At 56.7% G+C, this 19000-nt stretch overlaps 7 protein-coding genes across 7 annotated transcripts; 3 read left to right on the forward strand and 4 right to left on the reverse strand.

The window, feature by feature from the left end:
* Positions 1 to 654: 654 nt before the first annotated feature.
* Positions 655 to 2598, forward strand: MFIFM68171_02648 (Exocyst complex component Sec10; the record flags this gene model as incomplete). Its single annotated transcript, XM_071058070.1, has 3 exons — positions 655 to 1170; positions 1270 to 1831; positions 2078 to 2598. The coding sequence occupies 3 exons, from the start codon at positions 655 to 657 to the stop codon at positions 2596 to 2598; spliced, it is 1599 nt and encodes a 532-aa protein (XP_070914171.1).
* A 1770-nt stretch (positions 2599 to 4368) lies between these two features.
* On the reverse strand, positions 4369 to 6151 carry HAC1 (transcription factor that binds to CRE motif; the record flags this gene model as incomplete). The annotated part of the gene is made up of 4 exons (XM_071058071.1): positions 4369 to 4777; positions 4830 to 5142; positions 5190 to 5737; positions 5796 to 6151. 4 exons carry the CDS (start codon positions 6149 to 6151, stop codon positions 4369 to 4371), a joined length of 1626 nt encoding a protein of 541 aa, XP_070914172.1.
* A 3099-nt stretch (positions 6152 to 9250) lies between these two features.
* MFIFM68171_02650 (uncharacterized protein) lies at positions 9251 to 9886 on the reverse strand (the record flags this gene model as incomplete). The annotated part of the gene is made up of 2 exons (XM_071058072.1): positions 9251 to 9594; positions 9730 to 9886. The coding sequence occupies 2 exons, from the start codon at positions 9884 to 9886 to the stop codon at positions 9251 to 9253; spliced, it is 501 nt and encodes a 166-aa protein (XP_070914173.1).
* Positions 9887 to 10456: 570 nt separating this feature from the next.
* DID2 (Vacuolar-sorting protein SNF7) lies at positions 10457 to 11300 on the forward strand (the record flags this gene model as incomplete). The annotated part of the gene is made up of 3 exons (XM_071058073.1): positions 10457 to 10507; positions 10621 to 10698; positions 10806 to 11300. The coding sequence occupies 3 exons, from the start codon at positions 10457 to 10459 to the stop codon at positions 11298 to 11300; spliced, it is 624 nt and encodes a 207-aa protein (XP_070914174.1).
* Positions 11301 to 11961: 661 nt separating this feature from the next.
* On the reverse strand, positions 11962 to 15819 carry SKI2 (Antiviral helicase ski2; the record flags this gene model as incomplete). The annotated part of the gene is made up of 1 exon (XM_071058074.1): positions 11962 to 15819. One exon carries the CDS (start codon positions 15817 to 15819, stop codon positions 11962 to 11964), a length of 3858 nt encoding a protein of 1285 aa, XP_070914175.1.
* A 328-nt stretch (positions 15820 to 16147) lies between these two features.
* CSM3 (chromosome segregation in meiosis-related protein) lies at positions 16148 to 17551 on the reverse strand (the record flags this gene model as incomplete). Its single annotated transcript, XM_071058075.1, has 3 exons — positions 16148 to 17119; positions 17170 to 17245; positions 17301 to 17551. The coding sequence occupies 3 exons, from the start codon at positions 17549 to 17551 to the stop codon at positions 16148 to 16150; spliced, it is 1299 nt and encodes a 432-aa protein (XP_070914176.1).
* Positions 17552 to 17835: 284 nt separating this feature from the next.
* MFIFM68171_02654 (uncharacterized protein) lies at positions 17836 to 18686 on the forward strand (the record flags this gene model as incomplete). The annotated part of the gene is made up of 4 exons (XM_071058076.1): positions 17836 to 17898; positions 17958 to 17974; positions 18050 to 18255; positions 18403 to 18686. 4 exons carry the CDS (start codon positions 17836 to 17838, stop codon positions 18684 to 18686), a joined length of 570 nt encoding a protein of 189 aa, XP_070914177.1.
* Positions 18687 to 19000: the final 314 nt, after the last annotated feature.

Genomic DNA, 19000 nt, shown 5'->3' on the forward strand with positions numbered 1-19000 from the left:
GTTGTTGTGTAATGTTGTGAACCACAGAGGAAAGGTCTTGGCTAGGATCACGGAGAATATCAAAGCAGGGAAGGTCTTGGTTGGTTGAGCAAATACGAACGGAACAGTTGGGGGAAGGGGGGCAGATAGATCTAATCCGGTGAGTACCTCTCCGGCGCTCCCAACCGACTTCTCTAGAACACTACCATTTCTTGGACTGCTTCATCTAGGCACCCCTCAAAAATGCATGGATCTCCTCTCTTTCTCGGCAATTCGTGCGTAGGCTTTACTATTCATCTGGGGCTGAAAGCAGAGAGGTTGACGACAGCATGCCACTGGCTCAACGAGAAGGAACGGGATGCAGGCCAAGCGAGAACCGCTCCACCAAAAACCAAATCTGGGGGCGAGTGAGGGGACAAGGCTGCGACGTGAATATCTGCCGGTTACCGATATTACGCAGGAGACGACTCCATTCTCCAGGTTGCCGCTCGTCCCGTTTGAAGACGTCTCCGGGATAGCTTGTACTACCCCAGGCAGGCTGCCTCTCGGCGACCAATGGTAGCCGATTGGCCATCAATTGGTCTGTACATTGCAATGGAAATGCAATCCACGGCATTCTTATTGTACCGTCAATTGCGTCTCTCCAGAAATCACCACTCCCTTGCCCAGCCAGACATGGATACCGAGGAGCTAGACCCCGCCCTCCACAGGGTGGTTCGGAGGTACAGCCTTATCGTGGCAGAGGAGAGACCCAGCGATCCGCTGAGCCAGGCTCTGGGTGCGAATGCCCGGCACGAAATCGCAGAAGAACGGCGACAGCGAGAGGAGAGTTGGTCCACGTGGCTGCAATCCCAAGGATGCTACACCGATCACGCACTGCTCCGCCTTGACAGGGCAAAACAAGGAATTGCAAAACGATGGAAAGCATTCAACACTGAGCATGCCGACCTACAGCTGGACGAGATGTTCAACGAGGATCAGGATCCGCCCCGCATCGGTGGCCTCTTACGAGCAGCCCAGGACGCGGAAGCAGCCTGGGAGCACAAGAAGGGATCCGGCGTCGGCAAGATAAAATCCGCCATTGAGAACTTCATGAACACCATGGATAACCATTCCTATCTGTTCAGTATCGTCCCCAGGGACGACAAGTACACGTGTCTGATCACCGGCGTGCTGACATCAATAACCAAGGTGAGCAACCCCCCCCCCCTCCCCTCCCTCCCTTCTTTTTTTTTTTTTTTTTTTTTTTTCCATTAAATTTGGGTAGGCAGCACTCTCACACGATTACAGGCGTTTGTAAACCACAAAAAGATAGCCGAGCTGTTCTCGGAAGCCCTAGAAAAGATCGCCAAGGATCTCGCAACAGTAGGTTCGAGTGTCAGGGTATCGGATACGCCGGAAATGAGGCTTCTCGTTGTCGAGCTCTATGTCGCCGTGTTTAGCCTGCTCTTCGATGCGATGGACTGGTATGGGGTCCGCAAACGACGGTTTACCAAATCCTTTCGGCTAGACTACGCCGAGGACATCCTAAAGAATACCGAGAAGGTCCAAGAGGCCCTGGGTCGCATCAGGCTCAAGGCCGAGCAGGCGACGCAGTTCACCGTCCGGGACACATACCAGGCAGTACAAGACACCTATCGGGGTCTCCAGAGCATGGTGGAGTCCGCGGTGAATTCAGCCGTGGAATCCGCCACCGAGAAAGTGGCAGAGCGACTGTTGGCAGCCGCGGAAAAGAGTAGAAAAGACTTCTTTGCGCCGACGGCAGCACTCAAGGACGTGAATGAGAACTTGAAACTCATCCTGGGTCAAAATGCCACGAGAACACTCATCGCGAACGGCCAAGCGCAGCAGGGTAAGAGCCCAAAGTACCGGTTACATATGAATTACTGTCTCTCAGTCCCACAACTAACAACATCACAAAGATCAAAAAAGATATTCTCCAGGGGGTGTGTTGACCATAGAGAGCAAAAAGCTTCTATCATACCAACGCGTTTCTGGGGGTGGTGGGGATATAACGGAAGTTCATGGTGACATGGCTGACGGTGAGTGGAATGCCATCCACGCTTGATGCAATGGTCTAATAGCAATAACGTGAAAGTATCCGGCGCTTCCGATGCGGCATTCTTTTACACCCGGGCAGAGATTCAGGAGATGTCAGCGCCCTATCTGAAGCCTTACTTCGAAGATGGGAGGTCTGAAGCCCTGAGGTCGAGCGGCGCCATTTCCAAATCCTACTTGCCTTCCGAGGTCGCCCACAAGATGACTAAATGGATGGGGGACTCCTCTTCCTCTTTGCTCTGGGTTGAGGGTCCGGCGGCGTTTTCCCCGGCAGAGCGCCAGCTCTCGGCCGCTGCAGTGCTGCTCTGCGAAGTAGCACTGGAGGGCGAGAACCCCGTCCCATGCGTCTCGTTCACCCCAAAGAGAACCTACGCTGCAGAGGAGCCGGGCGGCATGTCTCGACAGGAGAAGGTCTTGATTGCGATGCTCTACAGCCTCGCCGGACAGCTCATCCAGATACTCCCCGAGGAGCTCAACGCAGCAGCGCAGATCTTCGAGACGCACGTCTTTGCGAGCCTAGATGGGTCTTTGCCAGCGCATCCGTTGCCTTGGATCTCATAGAGTCCCTGCTTGCCCACGGGCCGCCGATGCTCATGGTTGTTCTCAACCGGGTGCAGGTGGCCGAGTGCCATACTACAACACCGCACTTACAACGTTTCGTCCGGCTGCTAAAAGTGCATGGTTCTAATCGCATGATCAAGGCCTTGTTTATCACACAGGGCAGCTCCCGAGCCCTTTCCGCCACTCTAGATAGTTTGAAGGAGCGGGTGAGCGCGAGACGCATGGTGCAGGCTAAGCCAGGGCAGCCGCTCAGGGGATGGTCAAGCCTGGGGATCTAAGGAGACCTGAGGAGCAAGCACGGTAAACCGCAAATGGCGGACTTGCGTGGCATCTCCTTGATGGTGACTCCTTGGTGTATTAGGATACACGAAACAGCAGTTACGTTAACAACTTGTTACCTGTGGCGGTAATTTTATAGGGACAAGAAATTGGCGACGGAAGCTATTGGTTGTGTTCGCTCTGGGAAGAGAGCCGCTAATCATGTTTAAGATTGCTAGAACAACAATTGTAGGGAAAGAGATATATATGAATAAATAAATAAAAGAGGGAAGGAAAGAAAGAAGGAAATTGGGGAGAAAAGGCACGAGGACATCGAGGTAACAATGGCAAATCACGCACAAGGGACAAACAGAGGTAGCGGTACCCACAAACAAGAAGCATACGGGTATTGGCCATGGCCGGCACGCAAATCATCATGGTTATCACCTGCCCGGCTCCAAGGCGGAGCATCCCCGTCTCCGGCAGAGTCCCCGGCCTTGAGCGACTCGTCCGAGTTGGCGATGACCATGTCCCTTAATTCCATCTAGAAGAAGCGCACGCCGTTGATGGCCGGTTAGAAGAAGAAGAGTTTGAACAAGAGCCAGCTTGTTTTGATCGCTGTTTTCCGTGAATTTGATTACTAGTTGTCCTGAATTTTCGGGTGGTATTAGCCGTGGAATTCTGATATGAATGTACTAAGATCGATAATCACGCCCAGTAGTTTAGTGTAGCAGGGAAGAGCCTAAGCCGTTTTATACTAGTAAAGGAGAAAGGATTCCAAAAACTTTAGATATCAATAAAATAAAAGAGGAAACTTAGTATCTCGTTACCTTTGTATCGTTAGGGCGTTTTGCTATGGTACAGTCGTATTAGCTAGGTCCTAAATATAATTCTTAGTCCTCATCCAGTCTGTACAGTACGGTCTGCCTATGTAATTGGCGTTAGAGGGCCCGGCACAATAGAGCGGTGTAGGAATAATAATAATGATAACGTTAATAATAATAATTTTTTCCTGAGAGGAATGAAGATAATATCCAAGATATGGAGTACTATCGTCTCATCGCTACGCGAGCATCTTGGCGATGCTGTCGTATCCGTGTTGTGCCTTGCAACATTGACCACCGCGTCAACATTTTCTTAAACGATGTCTGGATTTGCATCAGCTAGCTGAATAGAGACCCCGTGATCATTGTTATTCATAGACGAATATCATCTTCGGGGACTCTGATGAATCTGGATCTAGTAGGTTGGATTGTCTACATCAGGATATAAATTGGGTTACGGAAACTTCCTCTTGCAAGAAGAGGAAGAGAGCATAATGGCACATAGAGGAACAGGTCAAGGCATCGGGAATGAAACGCTCAATTGCCAGGTATTCCTATAGAAGCCTGGGGGGCGACGACTCTTGTCGCTCCCAAATCAACGCCAATAGCCATCCAAACCACCGCCGGTATATGTACTGTATTCCTTTTTCGCCATTACATGCCAGTCCAGTTGTTCATACAGATCGTTTCATTGGACGCGCCGCTTCCTCGGGCTAGAGCAGCCCAAAGAGACGGAACTCTCCACTTCCAAACTTCGCTTGGGTAATACTTTCAAGACATAGGTTGCCTTGTTCATGGTTGGTGTCGTTGTCTGTGGGATACTTGTCGTTCCGAGTTTCGACGAAGTCTTGACTTGGTTGCGGATCTGCAACCTCCGCTCTTCGACTTTGAGGGCCCACAATAGGGTTAGTAGGACCTCCTTCGACGGGAGGGCGGCGGTCGGCCCGCGACGGTGCTGCTGCTGCTGCGACTCTCCGCCAGCCGCCGCCGCCGCCGACGCGTCGTCTCCAGAAACCCGGTCGACCGTGCATCCCTCAGAGGACACGAACCGCAAGGCCTCCATCGTCGCATCCATCAAGGGACGCGCCAGAGTGGGGCTGCAGGTAAGGATCTTCCGAAGAAAACGGAGTCTCAGGGTTGAGGAGGGACGAGTCTGCGACGGGGAGGCTGTGGAGGTGCTGCGGCTGCGGCTCGTTGCCCGGCGCGACGTTGAGCTCGCCGTCGGTGATGAACTCGTTGAAGTCGAATTCGTAGCTGTTCGTCGTGAACTGGAACGCTGTGGTGTCGTCACCATCCAAATGATCGTATTCAAAATCGGACGAGTTGGGTGTAGCGACAAGCCCGCTTTCAAGGACATAGCGATCTGTGTCATTGGCCTCTGGCATGCAGAAAGAATCGCCGAGGTGGAGGCCAGCAGGAACTGGAGGTGGAGGAGCAGAGCCGCCGCTGGGGGCAGCTGTTGCTGCGACGCTGTTAGCCACGCCGAAGGTGGTGCTTCCGCCGACCGACACTGCAGGTCTTGGCACAACATCGCTGCAGGATGTTGTGTCGCATCGGGGGAGGCATTCACCATCGGGGTGGTGGCGTCCGCAGGCGGTGCTGCGACCGCGACCGGCTGGGTCTGCTCCTCCTCGGTCTCGGGAATGGGACTGAGGGCGGGGGAGAGAGATGCCGGGTTGACTGTGGTAGTGGTGGGAGATGGGATAGACTTCAGGAGCTGTTCCAGCGAGTTGGCGTCGCCAATAGCTGGGGTATGGGCGTCCTGGGAGCCGAAGAGTGTTTGCGAGAAGGTGACCGGGGATTGGCGGAGGCCTTCAAACGCCGACGACGTCCGGGACACTACGCCAGAGCTGCGCTGGAATTTACGGATCTCCTCGAGCAGCGCCAGGTTGGTTTGGTGCGCGTCGTGGAGGGCACGCTCGAGCTCCTTGTTCCTCCGCTCCAGGCCCTCGACCTCCAACCGCTTCCGCTCGCGCGACGACTGGGCGGCACGGCGGTTGCGGAGAACACGCTCGACGCGACGTTGTTCCTTTTCGTCCTCGGTCTTGGCACGTTTCCTAACCAATTGGTTAGCAAAGCGATTGTCGGGGGTTTCACGGGACCGGCACGTCATACCTAGGAGGGAGGTTTGTCTTTGGCTCCGGAAGCACCTGGCCCCACGATTTCCTCTTCTTCACCGGCTTCTTCTCGGGCTCGGGGGTGGTCGAGGCCGGGGTGGTCGAGGCCGGGGTGGCCGGCGGCTGGGTGAGGGCCGTCAGGCTCGAGAGCATGGCGACGTCGGGCTGCTTCTCCTCCGTGAACGACTTGGGCGTCAACATCTCGAGAGGGTTGACGGTGGCTGCGGGAGCGGGCGACGAGTCGGTGCCAAACAGCGACGGATACATCTCGCCTGGCGTCGAGAGCAGCGACTCGGCGGGCGAGTCTTCGAACTTTACGCTCGACGGCGATGTGTGGGTAGACCAGGAATCCATTTCGGTCGTCGAAAAGGTGGCCACCAGGAGGACTTGGATCTGCGAATTGATTGGGTGGGTGTGTCTGTGGTGGGAAGAGTGTGCAGACTGTATATCGAGGCGCCGTCCCAGTTCCTCAATACAAATATCGTCAGGGAAGTGAAAGCCTAAGGGTCACGCATAGCGCATGACGAGCCCATCAGTGAGTCATGGACCCCGTCAGCCCTGCCGTGGCTCGAATCGTTCCTCTGGTTAGGTTGGGGGAGGGGGAAAAGGACAGGCTGTCTTCTTCGGACAGTTTTGGCTTGGGGATGACAGAAAGCGGCTGCCAGACGATGGGCGACCAGGCTGCTTTATCTTCTGGCCACGTCTCCAGAAGGGGGTGTGTGGCCTGAGGCAGCACCGTCTCAGCACACCAGGACCCACAAAGCCAGGAGGGCGGCTGAAGGCGTTTTGATTGGTAGGGTGCGTGGCTGCAACATCCGAAGACCCAAAGAAGGTAAGCCCCACAGTTCGGACGGCCAGCCCCTGCGCTAGGCACGGGAATTTCGGGCGACAAGGTCAATGAATTCACGCCATGAATGCAAGGAGGCGGAGGCGGTACGGATACGGCGGAGCTGCAAGCGAAACACAGCATACGCCGCCCCTCCGTCCAGTCCAGCACAGTAGTTCCATACCCAGCTCTCCAGCTGCCGGGCGCAATGCTGCTCAACTCAAGCGTTTCCTGCCAGCGTCCATTTGGAAGCCTGGCGATGGCGTGATGGCTTACGCGCTCTGTTCCTTTACCACAAAGTTGACTGGCTCCCGCCCCTCCGTTCTGGCCCCTTTTACTTGACGGTGCTGACCATGCCTTCTTTTGTCCTTCCAGTCAATAACTCGGGTCAGCCCTCCACCCACCTCCACCCTCCACCCTCCACCCTCCACCCTCCACCGTGATTACCAGTTTGCGCTCTAAACTTAGCATTGCACTCCACAACCCCCCCCGAAACTAACTTCCCCCGATGGCTCTGGCTGCGCTGCGAAGCCCACTCGGGTTGGTGAAGCACTGGTGGCACTATGCCGAGACATGTGCATTCCCGTCGCAATAATTGGCTTCCATTGCATTTCATTCCATTCATTCCATTCCATTCCCGTTCATTCCCCTTTTTGGATTGCCACTCATTACGCCTCCTGGGAACCATATGAAGAATATCGGCGGCATGCAATCAATCAGTATGTGACCCTCGGGGTTTGATCGAGCAGCGCGGCAAGAATTATGCCAGCGACCAGCCTCCGTCTTGGGGCAAAACCGCAATATAAAGCGGAAGGCCGTGGAACACTGGGCGAAACCTGGGGTCGGCGCAATCAGGCTGAATGTCCGCGACCCAAAGCCCGCACACAGAGAAGCCGGCCCTCTGCGGAGGATGCTCCCGAAGCGTTGCCAACCCAGAGCCGGCAGACCTGTCTACCGGGTGGTGGAGTTCTAGAAACTGCGAACTAGATGAAACCCCATCCATCTGCAATTCGGCACTGCTGCGGCCCGTTCATACCGCGAATTCTGGGGGCGGGAACGCATCCCGAATCCCGTGTAGAGTACGACTTTCAATCCGGCACGTTTCTTGGACTTGATGATACTGTTCTTGATTGTTCTTGCCGGACCATACCTGACATCCCTGACATGTTGGTTTGCTGGCTGCACTGTGGTAAGCACAGGCTGACAGTCCAACAGAACTGGTCAGAATCCTGCGCCGACCTAGCCGGGCCCTTACGTCAGCCCTTGCGAACTCTCTTTTCAAAACGGCGTTTGGACCAGCAATGAGCAATGGGGGCCAACAACGTGCAGTGAGGTTTCGACAGGAATGCTGTTGCCCATCTTTGTGCAAGCCTCTTCTCGCTCCAGAGAGGCACGGGAGGGTAGGCAACGTCCAGAGGTTAGGTTGTGAACGATGAACGATCGGCGGCTGGTCCGAAACCCCATTTCCATTCCGGGTGGTTGAGCCCAGAGAGCACGTGCATTTGTGGTTCCCGTTCTAATTTCCACTGAACCACAACCATTTGGTTTTTTTTTTTTTTTTTTTTTTCTTCACCTTCTTCTCCCTCGCGTGAAAATAGGTTTTTGGCAACGGCTGCATCGTCCCCGCCGTACCTCGCTATTGACTATAAACTGTCTTTGCAGGACGGAAACTGACGACACGAGCTCTGGGCGGTATCTGACGCATACACACTACCAAATCGATGGCCCCAGCGCTATTGCAGAGTGGGGTTTCTCTGCTCCAGGCTTTCTCGGGCAGCTCAAGCGAGCCGCCGGCCACTTCATCCGTCGGCCTCCCCACAACGCCGCCTGTGAGTGCGTTGCATCAGATCGTCTGCGTCCGTGGCCGTTTTCTCCGATCTGGCAGTCACCCTTCTCCACACCCCGAGCCAATCCCTCCCCGTGGCCCGCTGCTCCATTCATCCATCCCGTGGCCGTGTGGAGTCTGATCTGTCTGGAACCTGGGGAAAAGGTTGGTGGAGGAATGGAGCCCCAAAGTGACAGGAGCCACATGGCAGCTGTCTTTGACACTCGGAAGCTCCCGTCCTTTTGCCGTTTCCAGGTCTTGTGGGTTTGCCAGAAGTCTGGGCTAGTGTCAAGCGGCACGGAATCCATGTTGTGGAGGATTTGCTTTACAATTCCGGGGCCGATCAGACATCGGGATCCGCCCGACATTGCCTGCCGTCTGACGCCGCTTCGGCCGCTCTGCCCGAGATATATTACACTGCATCATGCCGTGCCATTCCCCGACTGGACGCTCCGGACCCCGTCTTCTTCCTATACAATATCAACCACGATAATGGGTCTGGTGTCAGTCGATAACGGCGAGGCATCAGCCCATATCGAAAGCCAAAAAAGAAAATTTAGAACAGGACAATACAAAGATACTTTCTCTAGTCCGATGCCATCCGTCTATCACACCACCTCGCCCTTGGCCTTTCCGCCTTTTTGTTTCTTTCTTTCTCTTTTTTTTTTTTCTTTTTTTTTTTTTTTTTTTTTTGACCCGTTCCCAACGCCGCCGACACCGAACATGCTGACCGCTCAAACGCCAACCATTGTCGAGATGGCGCTTTCAGGTTTTGTGGTTTGAGTTTTCTTTCGATCCGCTCTCAGAAAACCGGGTCCCATCCGGTTCCCCATTGATGGGGGCCCTTGATGAGGCCCTCAATATCGCTGGTGACCCAGCCGCCGTAGAAGTCTGACGGCGGCGGGTGGGCCCTCTCGTTGTCGACATAACACTCCCAGGGTCCGACGAAAAATGCCAGGTAGCCCTTGATCGCTTCGTACTCCTTTGGCGGCTCGTTATACGACCAGATTCTGTTAGAGACGGTGTCGGCCGCGGATATGGGGCTCATGATGGCATAGTACGTCGCGGCACCGTGGAACTCGGAAAAGGTCGACCGAGGCGTGGTTGAGAGGGGCAGCCGGACTCTGCTGGGCGGGATGTAGTAGACTGGAAACGGGAAGAGACGGGTCAGCAATCGGCCGTGCATTGCAAAAGCGAGGATCCACGGCCCAATCCACGGCCCAAAAGGGGGGACCGGAACCGCGGCTGCAAAACCGGAAGCGGGTAGAGGGGGGAACGGACCAGGAGCGTGATGGGTTTCCAGCACCCAGTAGGCCTCGCCGGGCGGACAGTCGGCTAGCAGCTGGCCGTGCCACTTGATCTGGATGTGCCGGGACGTTCTCTCCACAACCGGCGGACGCGGGAAGGTTGTGACATTGTGCTTCCGCATCGCAGACATGTTGGGGCCGCTGGCTTGGAGGCGGTATGCGGAAGGGTCTTTCGTAGTCGATGCAAAGGAACAATGAACAGCTAAAGACCAAACCTAGAGCTGAGGCTGGGGAGGTGAAGGGAAAAAAAAAAAAAAAAAAAAGCTCTTCGATTCTCGAAAAGTAAACTGGGACCATCCATGTGCTTGAACAGCGGGACCGGCGCTGTGGCTGAACCTAGGTCCACTGATGCTACCTTGCCATGTGCGGCACCCTTTTTGCGGGAGAGGGCAGTTGCCCCCTTGCTCGCACCAGCCACAGCCTGCGTCATGAGGCCACTGGCGCCCCACCATTTCTTCGGGCTTTCCGCGCCCCGCTACCGACTGACCAACGGGACTTCGCGCCTACGGGCGCCCGGGTTCATGGACCTTGTTCTCGAAGCCGCAGCAGCCTGTCGCCTCGTTCCATTCTCAGCCATTCAACCACACCACTCCCCTTTTGCCTCCGACATCTCAGACCGCTCGTAGCGAATTCTCTGTCCTCCCGGTCTCGTTCTTTCTTCTTTTTCAGCGGCCCTCTCGACAGCGGAAACGACGGGCACCATGGCGAATCGGCAGCTCGCACGGGACATGCAAACCGAGTTTCAGGCGCGGGTAGGCAGTGCCCCTCACTCCCCTCAACTCCTGTGTCCCACAACGAACCATCTTGACGAAGGGGGGGAGAAAGAGAGAGAGAGGGAGAATAGCGAGTCTGACGGAGCGAGTAGTTCAACGCCAAGCAAGCCCGACGCGAGGCCCAAAAGGCCGCGAAGCAAGACAATGAGCTGAAGAAGCAGATTCAGAATGTTCGTGGGACACCGACCCCTCTTCCCATCTACCGCCCTCCTATCCTCCCTGCCTCCCTCCACGTAGCAAGACGGGGTTTCTAAAACAGTAAAAAACCTTTTTCCAGCTCCTCAAGAAGGGCGAGACGGCACAGGCCGCGCAAAAGGCACGGATGCTGCTGGCCAAGCAGGCGATCGCGGCGCAGATGGACCAGGCGGCGGACATGGCGGAGCTGTCGCTGGCGCAGATCCAGGCCAACAACGCCATGAACCGCATGACGCACATGATGGCGCAGTCGTCGCGCACCATGCAGCGGGCCCAGCGCAGCGCCAACCCGGAGCGCACGCTGCTCACGCTCGAGCAGTTCCGCGCCCAGAACGAGGAGTACGCCGTCTCCAACGGCATCTACCAGGACGCCATGACGCAGAACACGAGCGTCCAGGTCAGCGACGACGCCGTCCACGAGCTCCTCGGCAAGCTCGCCGACGACGCCGGCCTCGAGCTCGGCCAGGAGCTCAACCAGGCCACCACCAGCAAGGAGGACCCCGTCAAGGAACCCTCCGAACCCACCGCCGAGGCCGAGGACGCACTGCAGCAGCGCCTGAGGGCGTTGAGGGCTTGATATATGCATTGGTTAGGAGAAGAAAGGGGGGTCAAGCATCAATGGTAAAGGTAAACAGGGACGACCGAACTCCTGGACAAACTGGCGGGGAGGGCGGGGGGACGCAACGAACTACGAGTCGCGATGACGAGACGGATTACGAAGGCTGGATGAGATTCTCTCTCTCTCTCTCTCCCTCCCATGCCACTCCAGGATGGATATTTCTTTACGGCGTTCAGGGCAAAGTGCTTTGCTTGGGTTTCATAATGGTCTACTGCGGGGTGGTCATTCAAATCATTTAGGATTTGTCCTTTTTTTGCTGCGGCACTTTCCTATCGATTAGCGGGCAATTGGCATAGAGATGCTCTCGAATTACAATCCCCATGTTTCCGTTCAGGCTATCATTGACTAGGGTAGTTATTGTAGGAGAGAACCTCTGCGTCTATCACTATCAGCTCGGCTCGGGTAGCGGGCGGGGTTCTAATCATAGCCTTTCCCATCATGTTATATGCTCGGTGCATTTTTGTCCCTTTTTTTCTTCCCCTCGATAGTCCCTATCCTCGGTATAGTTTCCTCATGCATCAATTCATAACCCGGACCCGAAAGATCAGACCATCTCCACCTGGACAAAGTAACGTCTCAAATAAAATAAAAATAAAATAAAATAAAATAATGCCCATCTCTACATGTACAGGCTCGCCACGGCCGTGATATCCCGCCTAATGAGCTCCTGCGCGGCCGCCATCTTCTGGTACAAGTCCGGGTCGCCAATGATGCGGGCCGCGTTCTTGACCTCGCGGCACGTCTCGTCCAGACGGGTGATGGTGCGCACGATGGTGCCCTCGAGCACGTCGGTCAGGTCGGTGATGTTCTTGAAGCTCATGCCGCGCGCCCACTCGTACACGACCTCCATCAGGCCGAAGCGCGGCTTGTTGACAAAGTCGTTGCTCTCGTCGGACGACTGGATGACCTGGTGGAGCGTCTGCACGGCGCTGACCTTCTCCGAGATGGCCACGATCGTCTTCATGCCCCTCTCGAGGTTGCCCGTCAGCCGCGGCACCGACTCGGTCTTCTCCTGGAACACAAACGCCGAGAGCAGCGCCGCGATCTCGGCGGGCTCGTAGTCGGCCAGCACGTTCTCCAGGATCAGCTCCGTCAGCACGAGCTCGTCGCCCGAGTGGATCTCGCACGCCACCTTGCCCTTGAGCTGGATCCGGCTGGCGTCGTCGATGAACGAGAGGTCCTTGAGCACCTGGATCCGCTGCTCGTAGTCAGGCAGCAGCTGCAGGTTCTGGTCCGAGAGCGCCTGCCGCAGCTGCGCAATGTGCGTCTTGACGAGCCACTGGTCGTGGCACATGGCGTAGTGCTTGAGGAACTGCTTGCACTCGGCCGCCGTCGACTTGACCGCCTTGACCTCGGCCTCGCGCCGCTTGCCAGCAATGTCGTGGATCTGCAGGCTCTTGATCCGCCCCAGGTCCATCTCGTCCCAGATGTCCGCCGTCCACGACTTGCAGATCTGGTGCAGCTTGTCCTTGGCCTTGGGGTAGTCCTCCCCGCCGAATATGGCGGGCAAGACCCCCTTGGTGACATGCTTGGTGAGGCAGACCAGGTCGCTGATGGCGACGTGCAGAGTCTTGGTCGCAATCTGCCTCTTGGACTGCGGTAACGGCGTGAGGTGTTTTCGGAACGCAGGAACAAACGGGAGCAGATCCGTGTCGTTGCGGAGCTCTCGGTTCGTCTTAATCTCGAGAACGTGTAACGTGGGATTCGCCGCGCTGCTCTTGACGCTCGCCCCCTCGGCAAGGAGGATACCAGGCGTGCGCACGCCTTCTTTCATCCACACAATGAGCCGACCTGGCGAGAACATCTTCCGGCCCACGGGGTTGACGAGCAGCCCGCGGTACAGCTCCTCAGTCAGCCGCTTGAAATCCTCGCCGGCTTGGTGGCACTCGTCCATGTGGACATCGCAGACGGGGCATGCGTCCCGCTTGACCTTGGCCAGATCGGCCTCTCCCAGCTTGACCGCCTTCTCGTGCTCTGGCAAGAGTTGCTGAGTGGCGTGCTCAGAGAAACTGCGCTTAATCATTTCCTCGATTTTCAGCGCCTCGACGCGGAGAAGGTTCAGAATCATGTTGTACGTGAGGCGGAACTGCGATCGGAGCTTGCTAGGCTCACCCAGTATCATCTGCCGCAAGTCTGTGACGGGGGGTGCCTCGTCCCCGCCCGGTGGGACGATGATGACCGAACCGACGGTGTCCAGGCCACGCCTTCCGGCTCTGCCAGCCATCTGGGTGTATTCGCCAGGGAGCAAGTTACGGAACTGGTGGCCGTCGTGTTTCCGGTATCCAGAGAAGACGACCGTCCTCGTAGGCAGATTCAGCCCCATCGCGAAGGTCTCGGTGGCGAACAGAACCTTGACGAGCGTCTGAGCAAACAGAATCTCGACAAGCTCTTTCACGATGGGGAGCAGTCCACCGTGATGGACGGCAATACCTCGTGAGAGAAGCTCCCGGAGTCTGATGATCTGAGGGAGGACTCGATCTTCGGGCTTCAACCGCGCAATCGATTTCTCGATGATCATGTGGATGGCGCTCTTCTCCTGAGCGGTGGAGAAATCCTGGTTGCTCAGTGCATCCGCATTCTCCTCGCACCGCTTCTTGGAGAAGACGAAGATGCAGGCGGGCAAAAGGTTTTGCTTCTTCAAGAACTGCACCAGATGCACCCAAAGGTTCTTGTCTTGGGCTGCCGATGTGAAGCCTCCTGGCCTTCCTGTCCGGCCCATGTGACCCGGAGCATGGCTTGCACGGGGCGGCCCGCCTCTGCCCCGTTGCTGGCCACCTCGGCCCCCTCCACGTTGCTGGTTGCCGCCCCTTTGGGCGCCGCCACGGCCTCCGCCTCTCTGGTTGCCGCCGCCACGAGACGGCGGTGGTGCTGCGGCGATCGCCTTCTGCTTATCTTTGCCCTGTATCGCGGAGTTGGCATCCTTCCAGCCCTTCTCCAAGAACCTCTTCTCCGAATCGACAATCTTCCAGATGTTCTTGTTACCCCAAAGATAATGCTCCAGGGGCACAGGTCTTTTCGGTGTCGATATTACGTATATATCTTTCTGCTTCGTCCGCCCTACCCAGGATGCAAACTCGTAGGTATTCGGGACCGTAGCGGAAAGGAGGATCAGCGATACATGTTCCGGCAGCATGATGATGACCTCTTCCCACACCACGCCGCGCTCAAAGTCGTTCACGTAATGGACCTCGTCGAAGATGACAAACTCGACGTCTCGGATGAGATCGGCCCCGCGGTAGAGCATACTTCGCAGAATCTCGGTCGTCATGATGAGGCAACTAGCCTCGGGGTTGATCTGGACATCCCCCGTCAGGATGCCAACTTCGTCGAACGTCTGCCTAAAGTCGCGGAACTTTTGGTTGCTCAGCGCCTTGATCGGCGAGGTGTAGATAGCCTTGGTCATGTGCTTCGCAGCCAGGGCGATGGCATACTCTGCCACCACTGTCTTTCCTGCCGAGGTGTGAGCCGCAACAAACACCGAGTCACCGTTCTCGAGGTGGTAAATAGCCTCCTTCTGAAACGTATCCAGCTCGAACGGCCATTCCCTGGCCATGTCGGGCACCAGTTCCCGGAAGTTGGTCATCTCCCGCTTGATATCAACCATGTGCGCCCATTCGCGGCCAGCTTTCCTAGCGCTGGACGCCGCCAGGGTCCCGCGAGGCTCGAGAGCGGGGAACTCGACGGGGAGTATCGAGTCGATATCTTCCACATCGCCATCCTCGTCCTCGTCCTTCTCCGCGTCGTCGCCATTGACGGGCGGTTTCTCCCCATCTTCCCCCCGGCCACCGGGGGCGGCTTCGGGCTCCTGGTCCAGCACCTCCTCCACTTCTTTCGCCTGCCGCTCGCTCTCGGCGTCGGCTAGCTTCCTCCTCTTGCTGAAGTCAATGCCCCGAGAAAGCCCCGGCGCGACCTCGAGCAGGCCGCCCTCGCCAAGCTTGATGACACGCTCCAGCTTCTTCCTGCTGTCGTCATCCTCCGCAGCAGCCGACGCCCGCAGCTGGTCCTCAAGCGCCGCCGTCGATTCGATGCCCTCCAAGCCGCCCGGAGCGAAGGGGAAGAAGCCGGCAGCGCCACGCACAAACTCGGCTCGGCCGGCCGGTTTCCGGAGCATGGAGGTGCTCGTCTTGGCCGTGGCGTGTGACGCCGGGACGGTGACGTTGCGGTAGCCCGTGACGCGGCCCTCGAGGCCATGGCGGATGAAGCGGGTGACGGTGCGTGACTGGGTTGGCGCGACGCGGAAGAGGAGCGAGTAGTCGGTCGGGGTGTCCCAGCGCTGCTGCAGCTTGTTCAGCCACTCGGTTGAGAAGGTCGTAGAAGGAGACAGGTATTTCGCTTCGAGCTCGGCCCGCAACTCGTCGGCGTCATGTTTCCGCGGCGCACGAGCGACCTTCTTGTCGAGAAGATCGTCGATAACATCGAACGAGGCGTTGCCGTCGACATGGAGCCCTTGCATGGCATCGCTGAGGTCCGATGCCATGATGGCGATGTTGTAGCGGAGAGAAGCGGCCGACGAACACACGGGAATGCAAACAGAATCGAAAGAGAGTTGTCATGGAATGCCTTAGGACTGCTTGATTCCGCGCAAACGACGCCCATTGCAAAAGCATGCTTGGTTGGGTACTCGAAGATCGTGGGTGGGAGCTTGACCCCGCCAAACACAAAATGTGGGGGGTGAGAGAGCTAGGGGTTAGGGTTCCCTGCATCAAAGCATCCTTCATTATCGCCCTCATGGATAATGACACGGGGCCATGGTCATCTTGCAACACTCAGTTATTGCTAATCATACCTTGCCATTAAGTCTGCCATCAAAAACCGTCCATCTCTGCCATTTCTTCCTCTTCCCTCCGAGAATTCGCAAACTGCTCCGCGTCAACCTCCAGCTCTTTTATTACCTCGAACTCCTTCTCCGCCTCGTATGCCCTCTCAAACTCCTGCTGTTCGTCAATATCTGCCATTGCCATGAGCGCGTCAAGATCGTCTTCATCGTCCAGAGCCGTACTTTTCCCTGCAGGCTGGACTCTGCTGCCGCCGCCTCCGTTCTCCTCTGCTGCTTCCGCTTCCGCTTCCGCTTCCGCTTCCGCCTCGGCCAGGAGTGCATCTAGGTCATCTCCATCTCCGTCATAGCCTTGGGTAGCTGGATCTTTAGGCCTCCCGTCTCGGATTGTACGTCCCGTAGCAGTTCGTTGGCTGGGTTTCGTTGGCGCCGTCTGTGCTTCCACTTCCGCCATCAATGCATCCAAGCCATCCTCATCAGGCTCGCCAGTTGGCTGTGGGGTCTTGTTGCTTGACCCGTTTCCAAAAATGCTTCGGAATGGCGCCGCTGACGATCCGGGTTCTGCCTGCCGAGCTCCAGCGCTTGACTCGGCCTCGGCCATCAACGCGTCCAAATCGTCTCCATCTGGGACGTCTTGGCTCGCCCCCCTTGATGGCCGAGCATTGCTGGCATTAGCCCGCGGGGTCGCGTTGTAGATGTCGTCGTCTCCGAACAAATCATCTCCCGTGGGCGTCCTTGCTCGATCCTGCGCGGCCTTCTCGAATATGGGCGCTACTCTGCCAGGCTGCTGCGGTGCCGATGCTTCGTAGATAGGGAACTCCTCTTCGGCTTCGAAAGTCGCCTTTGGCCGGCTCTCGTCAATCCACCGCATCCGGGCGTTGCGCATCGTCGTCTTGTGGCCTGCCTTCTCGACCATGGCGAGCGCGTCGAGGAAGGTAGCTTTTGGGAAGAGATCATCGAGCCATTCTTGGTAGAAGGAGAGCAGGCGAGCGGCGTCCGAGAACTAGAGCTGGTCAGTGGTGAGGTGTTGAGAGTTGCTCAGGGGAGAATCACCTCGTGGCCTTTGCCCTTGAGCTTGAGTCTTGGCGCCATCTTTCGCAGCTTGGGGATTCCCTTCTCTGAGAGAAGGCTGTAGGCGGCGAGTCAGCTGACAACTCGAATGCAGTGAAAAGCAGACGACGAACCGGGCATCATCTAGCTTTACCCTCGGGACCCGGGGCTTCTTTTTCAGATCAATCTGTTGCTCTATTCCCAGAACATCGGTCTTATTGTTTTGCTTGTCGCTCTTGTCGTTCTTCTTTGCTGGCTCCGGGCTTGGGGACCTGAACGGGTCATCGTCGTTGTCCCAGTCGGCAAGGTAGTCATTGATGAAGTCGTTACTGTCCGGCCTCCTGTTTGCAGCATCCGTTGGTTTAGGACCTGCCTTTGCAGACATTGTGACGACTTTTCTGAGGCTGCTGAGGATCAATGTCCTGTCGTGCTCCAAGTTGAGGGAGAGAGACGCGATAAGGCGCGCCCTGTCGCGTTAGCATTAAGTGGTTGCGGGTCCACAATGTGGCGCCTTGACCTTGCTGTGGCGGTGCATGGCCTTCCCGCCGCGTTACCGCCTGAGGCACCCACAACCTCGAGCTTCGACCCAGGAAGCTTCCGACGTGGAAATCGGACCTCAATCGCTGAGAACTCCGCAAACCGCTTGACGACGCTTCGTCGGTCGCCAAGATGTCGAACACTCCGACCCAGACGTACCAGTTCCCGAGCAAGACAGTCAAGACTGACTACCCTGTGAGTTTGCGGATGCAATTGCTGTCGCATTTCGTCGCTCTTACTGACCCCGAAATCAGCTCATCGACAATGACCCGTATGTGCTTGCTCGCCGATCCCGCCCCGCGAACGCATTTATTCGGGACCGAATCTGACTCAATTGGCCACCTAGACACTTCAAGCGCGTAATTCGGTATGCCCGGCCGTCCGACTACGTGCACGGAGCCGTGGCAGCTGCTGCTGGCCCTGGCCTGCTCTACACCATGGAGAAGTTCGCCCCATCATATGTTGGGAAAGGCGGCTTTGCGCAAGCGATGCGCGTGACTGGTTTCATTGGCCTCGCCGGCGGCTTCCTCTATTATTACCAGCGCTCCATCCGTACGTGACTCTGAATCCGTTTCCTTTCCGGCGCGAGCCCCCCATCACGACTGGACACTGTCTTTGGGGGGGAGGGGGTTGCCATGTGATTTGGAGGCTGAGTCAAAAGGTATACGAGGTACGGTGAAAGCGCTAACTTTGGCATAGTCCGGTTCTACGGCATGAGCGAGAACGCCCGGGAGGTCGAGATGGACATGCGGGAGATGGTGGACAGGGTCAAGGCCGGCAAGTCGCTCTACGGCGAGAGCCAGCTGACTCCCTCCATGCAGGGTGTTGCAGCCCGTCAGTCGAGATACTCGGCACTCTTCTTCGGCGTCCTCCCCTGGTTCAACTTTGTGAACCATAGCCAGCACGGCGTCGACACAGCCAAGTACTACCAGCAAGCCGAGAGGGAACTGGAGGCGGAGCGCCTGGCCAAGGGCTCGTCATGATTGGAAAGTGCCCGGGTAGGTGGATGCCGCGTGGGGAGCGGGCAGGAGTGGGTGATGCAATGTCCTTTATCAACCGCGCGACAGGTGTACATATGAACCTTAGATGACTGGCCCGCGCAGGTCTCGAGTCAACAGGCTCTTTTTCTCTTTTTTGTTGCGTAAACAAAACAACGGACCATTCATAGGCATGACAGTTTGGAGGCAAGGCCGAGCTCTTCTCACAGACTAATTATTCGCAAACTCCCGGCAGTTTATGAAGGACGGAAACATGCGCTGCAGATACGATTCTCATCAGTAACCACAACCCTCGGCAG

Source organism: Madurella fahalii (genome assembly GCF_045866475.1).
Source record: "Madurella fahalii IFM 68171 DNA, scaffold_1, whole genome shotgun sequence".
Taxonomy (NCBI): Eukaryota; Fungi; Ascomycota; class Sordariomycetes; order Sordariales; genus Madurella; species Madurella fahalii.